The following is an 18,411-nucleotide window of genomic DNA, read 5'->3' on the forward strand; positions in this document are numbered from 1 at the left end:
TAAGCCAAAAAATAAATAACGTATACATAAACTGATTGTTTTCTTTCTGCCTAATGCCAAGTAAGTAATGATCTTATTTTATTTTGTATTATTCAATAACATTCATTGCATCGAATGTCACTAACACTTAGATCTGCTACATAAATTGCAACCGTTATAATTTATGATGACTACTATTAACTTTAAAATTGTATTTGTTATGGGAGCATAATATATGTTTTTTATTTATTAAAAGTTTTTAAGGAATATTTATAATGAAGAAATAATGAAAAAAGTAATAACATATTATTTCGATTTAGTCTATATTTTTAAATAATTATGTGTAGTCTGTGCCGTCATTTCTGCTAGTGTCAAGTAGTCATTTATAATCTTTCTTTTTTGCGGTGTTTGACAATTCATCGAGCACATTTTGAGAAGGTTAGTATCAATATTTAATTAAAAAAATTAAGTTCACCCTCTTTAAATGAAACTTTTCTGATTAGTATACTTTTTTATAGGTGATTTTAAATGAGTCTTTTAACAACTACAATGAGTTGTTATTAGCATTCGATATTTGAAAATCCGCGTGGCATGTCGTCTTGTCGAAGACGGCTTGATTTTGTTTTTCATTTCACATTTCAAAATCAGTCAAAATTAAAAGGCGCCTAATAAGTAAATCTAAACTATATTTTTCAGTTCACAATGCAGATCTTCGTCAAAACCCTCACGGGAAAAACCATCACTCTTGAGGTGGAAGCCTCCGACACTATCGAAAATGTTAAGGCCAAGATTCAAGATAAGGAAGGAATTCCGCCGGACCAGCAACGTTTGATCTTTGCAGGAAAACAATTAGAAGACGGGCGTACATTGTCAGACTACAATATTCAAAAAGAGTCTACACTTCATCTTGTACTCAGGCTTCGTGGAGGTTAGTTTTTCTTTTATAATAAGTGTAGTAAATATATGTATTTGATGATCTGTAATTAATTGAGTTATAATTTAAAACATTTTCAGGTACTATTGAACCCTCCCTTCGTATCTTGGCTATGAAGTACAATTGTGAAAAAATGATCTGCCGCAAATGTTACGCCCGTCTGCACCCTCGTGCAACCAATTGCCGCAAGACCAAATGTGGACATACCAACAACCTGCGTCCCAAGAAGAAGCTTAAGGATTAAATTAATTTTCTTTTAACATCCTTATCCTGTGGCTAATTTGCAAGTATAATATAAAATCTAATAAAAAAGGCAGTCTGTAGTTTTCATTCCATTATTTATTTATCAAAAGCAGAGGATTTGTCAATTTCAAAGTACATGTAGTACAGTAATAAAAAAAAAATTGGTTTATATGTTTCCAGAATAAGTTTTTTGTTGTTGTAGGCTATTACTTCCAGATTTGTCCTACTAAATTTTAAGTTAAAATCTAAATTTACAATAAATGCATGTAAAGTCAATCTCCAGCCTGTGGAATACTATTTTAATTTAAAGACTGAAGAGCTTTATTGCACAATACTATCATATAGTAATATTATCTTCCCAGTTACATATGTATGTACATGCAAGTTTTGAATCAATACAACATTTAGAGGTATAATAGGTTAAAATGAGCTTCCTAGATTTGTTTTGCTACTTACTCCTAGTTGAAAGTGTAGCTAATATTAAAATAAGAATTGTACTAGTCCCTCGTCCCAAATTTGTATGGGCAAAATTCATATTTCAATTCTTCCATTTCCTCAAAGTTGAAATTTCAAAAATCCTTAGCTGTAACCTAGGATGCTTATGCTATAAAATAAACCTATGGTCACAACAAACAATTAGATTTCTATGATAAACAGAGAATTAAAATAGTTAACTAGTAACAATAATAATTCAGTTTACTCTGGGGTAGCTTTTATATAATTTATGAACGGTAATTGTTGAACAATTGAGAACCATTTAAGTGATGAAAGAAATAAATGACAATTAGGATATTCTTTTGGGTTTTAATAAAAATTAAAAATCATCTAGAAAGTAAATATTTTTATTACTAGTTAAAGTTTACTAAGGTAAAAGGTTTTTTATCAATATAATTATTATTACAATATAATTACAACTTAACAGTCTAGAATCTATATAATATATGGTTTTGGAGAAATAATTTATTATTTAGAAATTTAAAGGTATGTTACAGTAAGGCCTTCGCTTCTGTTCCAGCGACATATACAATTTATATAATGAAAAATTTCGTTTGTAGAAAACACTGATATTTATATACAGTGAATGCAAAAAGTATTGTATACTAGGCTTTTTTGCAAAAATAATGTAATTTTTTCGAACAATATATATTGAACAAATAAACATTATTAATTCTTGTTCTCTCAATAATTCCAAATAAAAATAACTAATAAATGAAAATATTTTAATTTGGTAAACAAAAATATTAAGAAATGGAGATATTTCGAACAGAACAAAAAAGATTTGTACACAGTAGTTGTTCCCTAATAAAATGAAATGAATACATTGTTGGGTATCCTATTGAATCAATTATTGACTGCAGTCTTCGTTGGCATCGAATCGACAAGATTTTTTGTGATGGTAGGTGAAATTTAAGTTCGGCGATTGGGGAGGAGTATGCAATTGGTAAAGTATATTATACAATAGTCAATTTTTGGTATTGTAAGCTGTGTGCGTCGGATCGTTGTCTTGTTGAAAACTGTAATAGCTTGTGGATTCATTCACATACACATTCTTTTTTAAAATATAATATCTTATGGTCCATTTTACCTTAACTAAAATGTAATTTTCCGATTCCTTCAACACTCGTACAACCCCACACGATAACCGAACTACCACCACCACTAACTTTTACATTTTGGTCTTGCATTGTAGCGACAATCCAAAAAAAAAAAACGCTCATTATTACGCTGAAGAATGTATAGTCGACCACATGTATAAGAATTTTGCATCGTTTTTTGGATCGGAAAACTGATCAATAATCGATAGAATCGAGAGCGAGATCGTTGAAATTTGCGCGAGACTTTTCACTGATTATGTAGCACAATATTTTTTTTCTTTCTTTTCAGTACTTTTTTTTCATTTACGACTCATTTACCATATGTAAAACTGAACGATGTAAACTCGTATACGAATAGTGTTCCTAACCTTAGACCAAATGTTCTCATTGGTATCATACCGAACGAATACTTCTTGTGCTGGCTGGAAACCCTCTTTGCCGTTATTTTTTGTTTTACAAACTATTCTCATTTATAAGTTTATTTTTTGGTTGGAATTATTGAGAAAAGAACAATTTATAATTATTATTTGTTCAATATATATTGTTAGATATATAATGTAATTTTATATACTATTTTTTGTAAAAAAAACCCAGCAGCAGTAAAAAGTATTTGTAATACTTTTTACACCCACCGTTAATATAATGGTAGGTATTTAGTAGTATATATACCTACCACCGTGATCAAGAACTCAGAAGAAAGATGTACTTAAGTCGAATGCATTTCATCAACTTATGAGAACGAAAAATAGTATTTTCGACTTAGCACTGCCTAGTTTCTGCGCGCATATTGTGTCTTATTTCTTCTGAGAATGGCCAGTTCGAAATTTGGTCAGAACAAGTACTATAAAATCTTAAAATGTATAGTACATTTTACCTAAGATGGTTTATATGGCAGCTCGGTGTAAAATATGTTTTATATATACTTAACCTTATCTAGATAAACTTAACAAGACATTGGAAGACTTGGTTTTATTATATAATAGGCATAAACAACATTTTTTCGAAATTAAGCCTGTCAAACAGTTAACATTAAAGTTAAAATTTTACATGTGGGTTGATGGTGCTTTGACTGTCAAGTATTCCCAAAAATCTGTCATGTCACTATTTGCATACTTTTTAGGAAAAAAACAGAGATGTATTACATCAGCGGTACTCAACATGCGGCCCACTTGATGTTACTTTATTTTAAACTATTTTTAATTTCAAAGGTTTTTTACTAACATCTTAATTATTTGAATTAAACAAATGTGTGTGGCGAACACTTCAAAGTGTTTTAACGTCACGAAATGATAAAAAAATGTTAAAATGCGATAAATGTTTGCGCCCCTCGACACCATGACAAACACGTGTTTGTTACCTCTATAAAGAAAAGGTCGAGTATCGCTGGATTAGATCCTTATACTAGAAGAGGTAATCACGGTGTAAATATTGATAGTAAAATACATTATTTTCTTTATATTATAAACATAAAACAAATTTAAAGCTTATAGCAATAAATGGACGGAAGATTTAAGATAATAATTTATTACCACTATTGACATAACAACCTACACCATTCCAAAATGGACGACTTTGATTTTTAACGGCTTCGGGGTAGCATTCTCTGTAATATAATAACATATTTTGTTTATAATTACTTAATTAAATTAAATTTAACTTGCTTATAGAATAATGAGAAGAGATAACTCATATTGTCAATAAGAAATGAATGAATAAAAAATATTTATTATAAAGGCATTGTTCATTCTTCAAGTAAACAAAATCTAAATCACTTAAATTGCTTGATTTATTTAATGATCATTAAATAAATCATGCAATTTAGGTGAAATGGAATTGACATTTGTGATTTTTTTTTAATGATAAACCTGTAGCTGTACTTTTTATACAAATATAGTTTAGTGTTCAACATAACATGCTTTTGAACCAAAAAAAATGTCTACCTATAAAGACAATAATGGTCGCAATCGTCAACCCGGCAAGCAGCATTGATGATTTAAACACATCATTCTAAAATCATGCCGTTCCTTCTATGGTGACTGACGGATGAATCTAAAGCTATTTTTTGTGAGATAAAGCCTCCATTACTAATTTGGGTGATTAATATTGTAACTTTTAATGTGATCGTGCATTACAGCGTGAAATAGACTGCAACACGACTATATCATCCTTTTGAAAAATACGATACGAACAGATTATACAATTATATACTCCATTCATGCATACATGCATTAGCATACGAATACAACGAATCGTGGCCGAGTGTGCAGTCGGAGGTGCGGGTTATCACAAACATGCGTCACACTTCGACGTAGTCGAGCGTAGTACCGGTCGGAGCGAGGGGCGGCGCGGGCGGCGGGGCGGCGCGCGCGGCGGGCGGCGCGGCGGGCGGCGCGTGCGGCGCGAAGGCGGCGAGGTAGCGGTGCGGCGCGCACAGCGGCAAGCTGTCCGCCAGCTCGTGAGACGGGTCCGGCCCAGGCCTCTCCTGCGTTTGGTGTTTCTTATCGATTGGAAAACATGTCATTCAATTAACGATTTTTGTTTACATTTTATATCTGTTTTTGCGTATGAGATATCCGAGCTAATAATTCTACTATAAAATCTAAAGTAAATAAAGCTTCTTCATTTTAAGCCAATGTTATATGAATATTATTATGAATTACATGAACACTATTGGTTGTAAAGATTTACTCACGGGAACGACGGCGATGGTCACTGTATCTGAAAATTTCACTTTATTCTTTTCAGATTTAACTCCCGTGCAAAAGTTATCTTGCCGGTATCGTTCGTTGAAATTACTATTGGTCGATGGCACGTTGGATGAAAATTGACCACTACTTGTCTCTTCTCTCAATTCTGTTTGAAACAAATGTCTGAAGTGAGCCGATATTCTTTCGTCTTGTGAACGTTGTATGACCTCTAACAGACCGTTACCCGGGTTCGCACGTAATGTCCCATAGCTTGACGAATTTTTAATGGTTCTTTGAATATTTAATACGTTGTCCATACTGTTCCATCTCATATTTTGAGAATGAATGGGTTTTATAATTTCTCGCTTGCTATTGTTACTAATGTATGAGTCATCCTGGACATTTTTACCCCAAATTGTACTGTCTCTCTCTAAATATTGGTGAAGGTTAGGTCGAATACTGTTGGTCGTGTATGTGTCATTCTGGTTTATAGGCACTGTTAGTATTGACTGGTGAGATGGTAACGACACCCTCGGTAATGGTGGTGGGTTCGTTTTAATCGCTTTAGACGATGTACTGGATTCTTCTTCTGAACCGGTATATGAATGCGAGCTGCACTGTGAACAGGAATCTGAACATTCTGAATCTGAAAATTGAGTAATTTTTTTATTGGTATAACACGTGCAAATAAATGCCGTGGAGTACCGGCTTAGAATAGTACTCCCCCAATCTCATCCCGTGGGTGTCGTAAGAGGCGACTGAGGGACGGGGAAAAGGGGGGATGGGCAGCAGCGTCCCCCCTCCCATAAACATCTTACCCCCTACTGCGCTCGCCAACACGCCTGCCCAGCGCGGCGAGTATGGGCAAACCACCTCCCTAAATGGCAGATGCGCCCAAAAAAAGGCCCCCAGTTACCGGCAAGCCCGCTAGGCCCGACCAAGGTAGCGGTCGCGGTATCGGCAGGGCAGGGGGTGCTAAGAATCACCGGTTCACGGCAGGCTACCGTATAAAACGACTGAAAATGGCAACGTATAATGGACGCTCGATGAGGCTGGACCATCACCTCGCCGAATTAGAAGTAGAGTTAAGTCATATAAACTGGCATATACTGGGGTTATCTGAAGTCCGAAGACAGGGGGAGGACACGATAACTCTAGAGTCCGGTAACTTACTCTACTTCCGCGAAGGTGATAACCTCTCCCAGGGTGGTGTCGGTTTTCTAGTCAAAAAGGATCTCATTAGCAGCATTGTGGAAATCAGTAGTGTGTCGAACCGGGTAGCGTACCTTGTCCTAAAACTTTCCGACAGGTACTCCCTGAAGGTTGTACAGGTATATGCGCCAACTTCGACATACTCTGATGATGTGGTCGAAGCGATGTACGAGGACATCGCAAAGGCCCTCAACGACACCTCGAGGGCCCACTACAATGTTGTTATGGGAGACTTTAATGCTAAAGTGGGAGTACAAGATAGCGGTGAATCGAAAGTCGGACCTTACGGCTTGGGCTGCAGAAATCACAGGGGGCAAATGCTGGTAAACTTCCTCGAAGCGCAGGGGCTTTTTTTGATGAATTCTTTCTTTCAAAAGAAGCCTCAGAGGAGGTGGACCTGGCGAAGCCCCGATAACGTGACAAGGAACGAGATAGACTTTATCATCTCGAATAAAAGGCACATATTTAGAGATGTTTCAGTGATCAACAGGTTTAATACCGGAAGTGATCACCGCTTGGTTCGAGGCACTCTAAATATCAACTTAAAAGCCGAAAGATCGAGAATGATGAGGTCTACTCTCCGACCAACCATGCTCCAAGCTGCTCAAGGCTCCGAAAAGTTCCAAATGGAACTTCAAAATCAATTCACCGCGTTGGAAACCATAAGCAGCATTGATGAGAGAACCGACACGCTGGTCAAAATACTGCAAAACACATCCCGCAAGTGTTTTCCGCCACAGAGAAGAGACAACGCACCAAAACTCTCTGCTGAGACACTCGAGCTCATGAGAAAACGACGAGAACTACCATCGTTTTTGTCAGATAAGGCCTTAAACCGAACAATAAAAACGCTGACGCGACGCGATCTCCGACGCTCCAATACCCGTGCCATCAAGGCTGCGATTGAGCAAAATCGGGGATCGAAAGTGTTCGCTCGCAAGTTTGGGAGGCCGCGTCTGACAAAACTTAAAACTGAAAATGGTGGGGTCGTTACCTCTAGGCCTGAGATTATCGGAGAAGTAGAGAGGTTTTATGGGCAGTTGTTCTCTTCAAGATCGGATAAACCCATGGGAATCAGTATTGATGACCAGCGCGCCCCTCTTATGCGCCATTACTCCGAGGAGCTCCCGGTCGTTGACCAAGGAGAGATTAGGGCGGCTCTAGAACAGCTTAAAAACAACAAATCTCCGGGAGATGACGGAATCACAACAGAGTTGCTTAAGGCAGGCGGGACTCCGGTCCTGAAAGAGCTAGCAAGCCTCTTTAATTCCGTCATCCAACATGGCAAGACCCCGGAAACGTGGAGCGGGAGTGAGGTGGTACTGTTTTTCAAGAAAGGTGATAAAACCCTCTTGAAAAACTACAGACCAATCTCCCTCCTGAGTCACGTGTATAAGCTGTTCTCAAGAGTCGTCACGAACCGTCTCGCCAGACGACTTGACGAGTTCCAGCCCCCAGAGCAAGCCGGCTTTCGATCAGGCTACAGCACCGTGGACCACATCCATACTGTTCGGCAGATTGTGCAGAAGACCGAAGAGTACAATCAGCCGCTGTGTATGGCATTTGTGGACTACGAGAAAGCCTTCGACTCCATCGAAACCTGGGCAGTGCTCGACTCATTGCAGAGATGTCATATCGATTGGAGATATATCGAGGTACTGAGATGTCTGTACAACGCCGCTACAATGACTGTCCACATCCAGGACTGTAAGACGAAGGCGATCCAATTGCGCAGAGGGGTGAGACAGGGGGATGTAATATCCCCGAAACTGTTCACCAACGCGTTGGAAGACGTTTTCAAAACGCTGGATTGGACTAGGTATGGAGTCAATGTAAACGGCGAGTACATCTCACACCTTCGATTTGCCGACGATATCGTCATCATAGCAGAGTCGCTGGAACAACTCACCGAAATGCTGCGTAGCCTAGGCGAGTCTTCCCGGTGTGTCGGTCTCGGCATGAACTTGGACAAGACCAAGGTCATGTTCAATAGGCATGTCGTGCCGGGACCGATATACGTCGAGGGCAAACCTCTCGAAGTTGTTAGTGAATATACCTACCTAGGACAGATTATACAAATCGGTAGGAACAACTTCGAGAAGGAAGCCGATCGAAGAATTCGCTTGGGATGGGCAGCATTTGGCAACCTTCGTCAAGTCCTCAAGTCGTCTATACCGCAATGTTTGAAGACGAAAGTCTTCAACCAATGCGTCTTACCTGCCATGACATACGGTGCCGAAACGTGGACACTAACTGCGGGACTAGTCCACAAATTCAAAGTCGCTCAGCGTGCTATGGAGCGAGCTATGCTCGGAGTATCTTTGAAGGATAAGATCAGAAATGAGATTATCCGGAAAAGAACCGGAGTCACCGACATAGCTTGCAAAATTAGCAGGCTGAAGTGGCAGTGGGCTGGTCACGTATGTCGTAGGACCGATGGCCGTTGGAGCAGACGAGTCCTAGAGTGGAGACCGCGAATCGGCAAGCGCAGCGTAGGGCGCCCTCCAGCCAGGTGGACCGACGACCTTAAGAAGGTGGCGGGCACCAACTGGATGCGGAAGGCGGAGGACAGGGAGCTTTGGCGCACCTTGGGAGAGGCCTATGTTCAGCAGTGGACAACGATTGGCTGTTGATTGATTGATTGATTGTGCAAATAAAGAAGTGAATACTATAGTAGAAAGTCCAAACTGTACAGAACAGCTAGAAAAATTATTAATATTTTATTTTGTACTTGTTTTTAGCATTCTTAAATGTCTTTGTGAAAGAAAAGAAATAAAAATAATTGTAACATCACATGTTGGTTTTATTGCTCAATTTTTTTTTAATTAAAACGTATTTTCTTTCATATTAACAAATTTGTTTTGTGTAAGCAAAACTAAAACCCATTTACGATAAATGATTTCAATTATTATAGTACGAACTATCAATATACTTATTGAGCTGATATGCTTTTACTGTTATAAGACACGACATAATCTTTTAACTTCTAATGCTACGTTACATTATTTAGAATTATAACTTATGTAATCATTTTTTTTTAAATTATATAAAACTATCTTTCAAAGAAAAGCAAGTAATTTTAGTAATACTAACCGGGTTGATTCAATTTTGCATAATAAGCGGCACAGGTAGCAGCTTCCTCAGCGAGGTGTGACATGTTTAGTCTCTTGGCAGCCCAACGCGCGTCGGAGAACAGGTCCCAAGCCTCTAGGTCTACGGCTAGACTGAGAGCCTTTTCTATATGACCACGCCTATGCAGAATCAAAAAACAACAGCTCTTTTAGAAAACTAATTTCGGCGGCAGATTATTTTTATAAGGTTGAAACACTCCAACGGGCATTGGAGCAGAGCGGTGCTTCAAAGCTTTTCCTGAAAAATAGGGCTAGAGCAGTGGGACATCTACAAAAGATACTTGGTTAAGGTTGAAGGTTTTTGTTTTTACCTTTCATTGTGACACATGCATTTTAACCCTTCGTATGCCGCATCACACACCATAAAAAATGCTGTATCTGCCGCCGATTTATCGGGTGAAAGAGAAAGAACATATACCTAAGAAAGAGATAGTTTTTTTCTGTCTCTTTCATAGGGCGCACGCTATGATTTGGTATAGCCAGGTATAAACTTTATTTTGACAGTATTATCGAAAGTTTTTGTATACTCTTTTTTATCACTAGCTCTCATATCCAGATTTTTTTTAAATATTTGTTGAATGAATTGAAAAGTCTGAGTGTTTTACTCATTTATTATGAGTGTTTTTACTTTTTTACAACACAATTGTAATTACGTTGATTGTATTAGATTTAACACAAAGTGAAAATACCATAGAAACATAGAACAATCTAGATTTTACGAATAGGGTTAATGACGTAAAAAAATACTGTATGGGATTATGTTACCGCAGACTAAAAGATTTTTCAGAATTATTCTCGGCTATGAACGTATAATTGGTAAAAAACCTTCTTTTATAGAATAGGAAGGCGGACGAGCATATGGGCCACCTGATGGTAAGTGGTCACCAAACGCCCTTAAACATTGGCATTGTAAGAAATGTCAAGCATCGCTTACATAGCCAATGCGCCACCAACCTTGGGAACTAAGATTTTATGTCTCTTATGCCTGTAATTACACTGGATCACTCACCCTTCAAACCGGAACACAACAATATCAAGTATTGCTGTTTTGCGGTAGAATATCTGATTATATATATATATATATATATATATATATATATATATATATATATATATATATATATATATATACCAATTCTCCGTTAAACCCTTGTATTTAAATCGTGCATTGGCTCCATTAACATATAGTATATCTGCCTACTTTGGCATGAAAGTTTATGAACTTCCTTGAAGCTGAAATAGTTTTTTTTTATTAAATATGTAAACGCAAAACATTCGCAAAAATAAGATAACATCATCGGATGGGGTACTTGTATATACGGCAGCCTTGTAAAAAATTGTCCTCAAACCTATGATAAATGATCTTAATTAAGAGCAAAGTTGCTAATCTTAAACTTGATTTTGCAGAAGGTGAATCCAGTTCATGGTGAAAAATATTTTTTTTTTTTTTTTTTATAGAATAGGAAGGTGGACGAGCATATGGACCACCTGATGGTAAGTGGTCACCAAACGCTCTTAGACATTGGCATTGTAAGAAATGTCAACCATCGCTTATAGCCAATGCGCCACCAACCTTGGGAACTAAGATTTTATGTCCCTTGTGCCTGTAATTACACTGGCTCACTCACCCTTCAAACCGGAACACAACAATATCAAGTATTGCTGTTTTGCGGTAGAATATCTGATGAGTGGGTGGTACCTACCCAGACGAGCTTGCACAAAGCCCTACCACCAGTAAACTATATTGTATACTAAATTATATTGTATGTATAACTACATTACAACTTAAAGGGTCTATCAATGATTATAAACATTAAATGATTATTTTTTATCGATAAAAAAACACGAAGTGACCCATGATATTTATTAAATGCTTTAGTTTATTGAGACCAAAGCTGGAAGATTGATTGAATTTACTCATAATCTAGGGTTGACATTAGAGTATTTTTGTTACATTTATTATAAAGAAAGGTTTTGGCGCTCTACATTGACTTTTCTTATTCCAATATTCATCATTGCGACTGCGCTCTCCAAATTTAAATTTATACTATTTCGCTACCATAAATTCATAGCAATCCTGAAGACGAGATTCGCGAGGAATCCCTTACTTGCCAACCATTGATACGATGAAAATTTTTTCCATTATGCTTTTATCCCACGTTGTAAAAATATTTCAAATATATCTACTAAAGAAATTGGGTAAATAAGTTTTCTTTTTACCATAAAATGTTAAAAATGTATCTATTCATATAAGGTTTTCTCAGTCCGATATGGTCCACGGATCGTCTTTACGCCTTTTCATCTAAATGATATCACAAAAACATAAAAAAACAAAAAAACATAAAAAAAAACATTTCCTTATTGCTTATATAAAAATACTGTTGTTAATGTTAATTATATTCGAAAAACTTTTTGCAATTTACGAAATTTCCACAAATATGGCCGCGAGCATTCGAAAAACTGATGTTGACGCGCGAATTTGCGACGTAAATTTCGTCGTCGCTGATTGGTCGAAATGATAATCTAATAAAAAGAGCGAGGGAGGCAAATATATATCAATTACTATGGATAAAAAAGAACTAGGTATATGTTTCTCGAGTGTAGTGTAATACAAAAAAATTTGAACTATGAGATAACGTTCGAGCGCATATCTACGCTCCGGCATACTACGGGTACAACATTGGGCGCGCATATATGCGCTCCGGCATACGAAGGATTAATAGACAAATATCGTCTGATCTCTCACCCGCTAAAACATCTAAATTTCTGAGTCTATAACAATAATTTGATTATATTTTTTCTTTCATTCATTCGTCCCTATTCGTATAAGATAAGCTGAAAGACTAACAGCGCTGTAAGATACGATGTTATTAATGAAGAGAGGCACAATCTCACCAAGTAGAAGATAATAATATGCCCGAAGTCTAAAAGTGACGTGAAAAAAAACCAACCACTTACAAAATTAACCGACTTAAAATAAAGCTTTTTAACTGTAACGGCAAGGGGTGCCTGCACCTTGTCAGATTGGTTGACGCTTCTTGTATGGCTCAACCATAAAAATTCTCCGATTTGATGATAGAGTCACTCACCTCAGCAAGTGGTGGAAGAACTTCCTGGCCAGGTCGTGCACGGCGGGCGCGTACCGGAGCGCGGCGGCGGGCAGCGGCGCGGGCGGCGCCAGGAAGGCGCCCAACGCTCGCTGCGCGCCCGCCGCGCCGCCCGCGCGCACGGCCGCGCGCGTGGCGCTCAGGCACGCCGCGCCCGCCTCGCCCCACTCCAGCGCGCGCAGCAGGCTCACCGCGTTCGCGAAACGCTTCGAGCGGATCCACGCCTGCGAAGCGAACGCTGACAAATGTGTCGTCGAAAACTTAGTCGTGGTCTGTCTCCCTCGGATCGCCGGTTTCAGGTGATTTGGAGGCGTTTGTTTGCTTGGAATTAATGTTAATATTATTGTAGTTTTGTTTTGTTTCATTTTGAACGACACATTTGTGTAGCTATTAACTTACATTTAACAAACGCGGGTGAGTTATTCGCAGCAGCACCAGCGGTCCTCCGGCGAGCGTCGCTAGAATAAGCGACCCCCCTCTACGACTTTGTGTCGCCAGTAACTGTACGCGTTTTGACTCACTGAAACGATTGAATGGCGTATAATATGGAAATGAAAGCTCGTAACAGAACTAACCTTACACTCACTAAGCTCTTATTGCAAGACTTTTATCTGTATGACCTCTCTAAGCTTCTTATCTTATCGGGTCATTAACTTTGGTTAACAACTTAAAAAAAATTAACAACGAGCTAATAAATCATCGAAGCAATGGAAAAACTTGTATTGGAAAATGGCATGTTGAAGAAGAAACAGCCCGTAGCATTAGTCAGACATTACCATTTTGGCATGAGTTAAATATGTAAGATGGACTCTAAGATGGACTCCAAGTTGGCCCGAATTGTTGACGAAACTTATGTTCATCATTGAGACAAGCAATGCTTCAAATGGCACACTTAAAATATTTAATTCGTTTTAATCTGCCCGAAAGATTAAGGCGACCATTATTTGGTATACTGAAAGCATCCTTTTGATCGATTATTTATAAAGAACGTTTTTACAAGGAGAGAACTACCTTTTCTTTTTAGATAAATTAGTGGTAGGACTTTGTGCAAGTCCGGCTGGGTATTACTTATATACCTACATTATTGTGCTTCGGTATGAAGGGCGACTGAGCAAGTGTAATTATAGGTACATAGAAAGGATGCGGTTTTGAACAACTACGCCTTCCATCAAACAGTCAAGCCTCAGCGACTATTATTTATTTCCTAGGATGGAGATAAAGTTGCGTGGTATAAATTTAACAACGATATTGATGTCGACTCTGCGATTTCGACCTATTTTGACGTCCGATACATTTTCTTTAAAGTTATATGACGGAACCAGAAAAATGTATAAAAATTAAAAGAGTTTTTAATTTTTATACATTTTTTAGAGAATAGAATTAAACTGAAAAGGTAAAAAATAGGTAAATCTTTCATTTCATCCGCAAACTTTTTGATAAACCCTCGAAAATACACATAACATTAGGGCATCCAGTATGTTCTATGCTGCTGTCTGCAATCATATCTTACCATAGATATTGATAGAATCTCCAACATTATTAAGTAATTTTAAAAATCACTCAGTAGTCATATATAGAGCTACTGTTATTAGGATCTTGGATACTACTTTATATAAACATTGAAATAACAGAATATTCTAATATTATTAATTCTAATAGTATTGCTAGAAGTGACGGACGTCGGGCCATTGAGTAAAATATATTGGGGTCGATATTAATTTGATAACAATTTGTTGTTATTTATTTACCGCATATAAGACGTGAGGTCGAGGCATTTGGAGTGGTGATGCAGCAGAGACAGGGCACGATCAAAGCACTGCAGACGACCAGCTTCCTCAGCTGCCACTATTAGCTCGCCCGCCCAGCGCACATCTGTCGCTATCTGAAATATATGTTTAAGCTTCATAATGTGTGTGTCTATTTATGCACAATTATATGCGTTCACTTTGAAATGGCTGATATCTTCTATCGTATATTATATTATTCCGTATTTCCTGATAGGTACAATGTTCTTCAAATCCAGAGTAAACAGGTTTCTAACACGTTGCTACATCGATGCTTAACATCAGGCAAGTCAACGGTCAAACGATGGCCTATTAATTGTAAAAAAAAAAGTATATGTAAACTATTATTAGTATACAGCGGTTTCTTCGTATAATATGTATGTGCGTTTTCATAGCCACATTTATTTATCATACTAAAAATACAAACCCCTTTAACGAATCAGAAGATGTTGTAAATAGGAGTAGAGCATCCTTTTTGAAATGCAAATTTCGCTAAATGTCAACATAGGGCATCCCTATAATACGAAGGACTTCTCTAAATTTTAATTCCCTATGTTTCATTAAGTTAATCAATCGACACCTAAACTTTTGCATATCAATAAATATTTAACACAAAATCTATTTTGTTATTGCAATGATAAATTATATAATCCAAAGATAATATTATGATATGAACTCACAAAGCCGGCTTTGGTAGAATGGGTGAGTCCAGCAACATTGTGCACCACATGTATGGAAGCGTCAATACAAGCTACTAGAATTCTAATATCACATGGAGACCGCCTCGCTATCCGAGCTGGAGCAGGCAATGACACTTTAATTGTACTTTCATGAAGTGAAGATAATTTTGTCATTCTATTGCTCCCTTGCGGTAGTTCGTATCTATGCCAAACTAAACTTGCTCCTGTCTAAAACAATAAAGAAAATTAAAATAGGCTGTTTTTTTTATTTTATTTATCAAGTTTATATTGATATATTTACCTTGTGACACGCAATTTGTTCAACAATGTGAATAATATGATCATGTTTATGTGAGAGTTCTGCAAATAACACTTCTTTCTCTAATTGGTGGTATGCTAATAGTGATACTTGATGGCTGAAATATATGAACAAATATGTATCAGTGTACACTCATTTGTAGGCCTTGCCCAAGCTCGGTGCGCTGCTAAGACATGTGGGAGAGGCTGCCACAAATTTGTCAGGTTTGGAGTCCCTTAGTTGCTTACAAAACACATGGAAAGAGATAGGAAATTGCTAATGCAGCACTTTAAGGATGTTATGAATAGTTATAATAATTGATTTGTCTTTTTTGTTTTTGTCTACATTTATTCTTCCTTTTGTGTATGTAGATCTGTTAAAGGAGTATAACCAAGACTTTTATGCTTTGTTTCAAATTGAAAGATTGAATTTAACTAAATAATACCTGCAACGAAAACCTTGTAAGCAGTAAATTTTCAGTGGTGAAGGTGAATTCAAGTATGATAATGAGGGCTTCTCCAAACAAATGAATTAATGAGGATGTACAACTAATATGCTGGTAATAATGATTAAAATTATTTTGATAACTAGTAATTACCTTGAACAAGTTATATATATTAAATTTTGATGTTAAGTGTTGTTTGTTCGGAGTTTGAATAATATGTCATTGGGCCAGGAAAATGTTAGACAGAAGAAGAAGTTTGAATTAACTTGTATTTTTTTTTTAATATCAAGGATGGTGTTAAAATTAAAAATGTTAGCAAAAATAATTTAAATTATGGTTTTAGGGATTATCATATATAAATGATTTTGTAAGTTTTTAAGAGTGACATTTAATAATAAAAAAAACTTTATACCCGATAATTTGGTATAAATGGAGATTAGCATGATCTTCAAGCACAGGACTCCAGGGTGCTGGTTCTGATACAGTGGCTCCCCATATCAGTACCCTCACATAATTTGAGCTCTCACATGAAGAAACTCTACGATCAACTTTTCGTACACATCCACCAAGGTCTAATATCTAAAATAATGTAAAAGAAAAATTTTAACCATATTAGAAAATTGTAACAGTTCTAAGTAATGTATTTAGCATTTATTTAATTTACTTACTTGTAAGTGTGGATCTCTATCTGATATCTGACAGGGCATATCATTGTCTATACTTTTTCCAAAGGTAATCAAAGTCGCCACTTTGTCCATATGTATTAATAATAAGAGTTTCTTACATAAAACAACTGTAACATTTATACCAAATATAGATATGGGTAGTATATTAATAAATTATGATTAAAAAATGCTACATACCACCAGTGACTGCTTGACTGTTTATTTTTCCAATACAATATCTATCGAACAGTATTTGTGTTACATCTAAGGTGCTATATTTTACTGTAACGTACGCTATGACACCAGACGAAAATACAACCACAATAAGGGATTCGTTAGCCCATTCACAGTAAACTATATTTCGGTCACGAAGTTTCGACTCTAATTGTCGTAGTTGGCGCGGCCTCGGTGATCGCCAATAACCTCCTCGTCTTTCACAATAACTTCTTTTTCCTATATCATGTATAGATTCGTCAAGTTTCTTCTTACTTTCATATCTGTGTCGAATTCAAACAAATATACTTTTATATTTAAAAAAAAAAACAAACATTTGATGATGAATTTCTATAAAACATACTTATAACTTTTAAAGTCATTGTTTTTTAAATAAATTAAGTCGTCGCTTGTTAAAAACTTAACGTCGTATGTAAACATTTTTCTAAAACTTTATTAGTTTATTTTCATTCAATTGTGTAGAAACGAAAAACAAACATTACTAGTGTTAATTGTTTAGTTTTTATTTACTAATCTAACTTTAGCTTTCGTGTGTCAAACTCAAGCCTCTGGTCACTCAAGTCTCAAATGTCAATTCATAATTGACAATTTGTTACTTGTTTTTATTAAATTTTATTTTTTAACTGATATCTACCTAGTGCTTCCATGAAAATATTATTACAATATATGTGAAAAAACTATGTAATTATTTATTACTTTATTTCAAAATAACTTTATTGATATCTAACCTAAGGTCAAACTTAAGCCAACCAGTTCAAACCAAAAAAAATAACAATAATGATTAAAATGGCGTGTTTCCAATAATGTAAAATAAATATAACTTAAGAAGTTTATCGGCGAATTATGTATGACAAAACTTATGTTAACGCTACTTACTAATAAATGATAATTTCTTTTTGCATGCATTGAATAATAATAAAAAAATATACATGTAACACAACGACAAGACATATTCACAAATAGTGTGACTAATAAATATTGAAATTAACTGATTATAATCATACTGTAACTTTGTAGACTTAAAACACTTAATTTTAATAATTCAAATAAAATAAAATTCCATAGCGAATAGAGCATTTTATTATTACACAAACCATTATTTATATATTATTAATTTAAATGAGATCCAATAACATTAAACAAGTTCATCAGATTAATAATACGTATAATCAAAATACATATATATATATATATATATATATATATATATATATATAATGATTCAATATAAATCTAATAAATAGTATATGAAACAATACTAATCCGCTCAAGCCTCAGGGACCTCGTTACCGCCAGCGGAAACGGTGAATGTGTGTGGTATGTAGTGTTTTATACGAAGGGAGCTATAGCGATGTAATCCTATCATCTTTACCTACCTTAGTCCGTCCGGAAGGTTTCCTGTAAGGGATGTGTAAGA

The 18,411-nt window shown here is 36.2% G+C and overlaps 2 protein-coding genes across 3 annotated transcripts; one reads left to right on the forward strand and one right to left on the reverse strand.

The window, feature by feature from the left end:
* The first annotated feature begins 304 nt into the window (after positions 1 to 304).
* LOC126771030 (ubiquitin-60S ribosomal protein L40) lies at positions 305 to 1,229 on the forward strand. Its single transcript, XM_050490678.1, has 3 exons — positions 305 to 417; positions 676 to 907; positions 994 to 1,229. The coding sequence occupies exons 2-3, from the start codon at positions 682 to 684 to the stop codon at positions 1,155 to 1,157; spliced, it is 390 nt and encodes a 129-aa protein (XP_050346635.1). The 5' UTR covers positions 305 to 417; positions 676 to 681; the 3' UTR covers positions 1,158 to 1,229.
* Positions 1,230 to 3,346: 2,117 nt separating this feature from the next.
* Positions 3,347 to 17,531, reverse strand: LOC126771011 (WD repeat-containing and planar cell polarity effector protein fritz). Of its 2 annotated transcripts, none has more exons than XM_050490644.1 (13): positions 17,338 to 17,531; positions 16,959 to 17,257; positions 16,764 to 16,888; positions 16,508 to 16,674; positions 15,654 to 15,768; positions 15,353 to 15,580; positions 14,637 to 14,770; positions 13,288 to 13,408; positions 12,871 to 13,112; positions 9,744 to 9,901; positions 5,444 to 6,084; positions 5,077 to 5,233; positions 3,347 to 4,354 (listed from the first exon to the last, which is right to left on the reverse strand). In XM_050490644.1, exons 1-13 carry the CDS (start codon positions 17,412 to 17,414, stop codon positions 4,299 to 4,301), a joined length of 2,520 nt encoding a protein of 839 aa, XP_050346601.1. In that variant the 5' UTR covers positions 17,415 to 17,531; the 3' UTR covers positions 3,347 to 4,298. The 2 variants fall into 2 exon arrangements, with proteins under 2 accessions (XP_050346601.1, XP_050346600.1); XM_050490643.1 differs by having other exon boundaries at positions 5,077 to 5,248.
* Between the last annotated feature and the right edge of the window lie 880 nt (positions 17,532 to 18,411).

This window comes from Nymphalis io, chromosome 10, assembly GCF_905147045.1.
Source record: "Nymphalis io chromosome 10, ilAglIoxx1.1, whole genome shotgun sequence".
Lineage (NCBI taxonomy): Eukaryota > Metazoa > Arthropoda > Insecta > Lepidoptera > Nymphalidae > Nymphalis > Nymphalis io.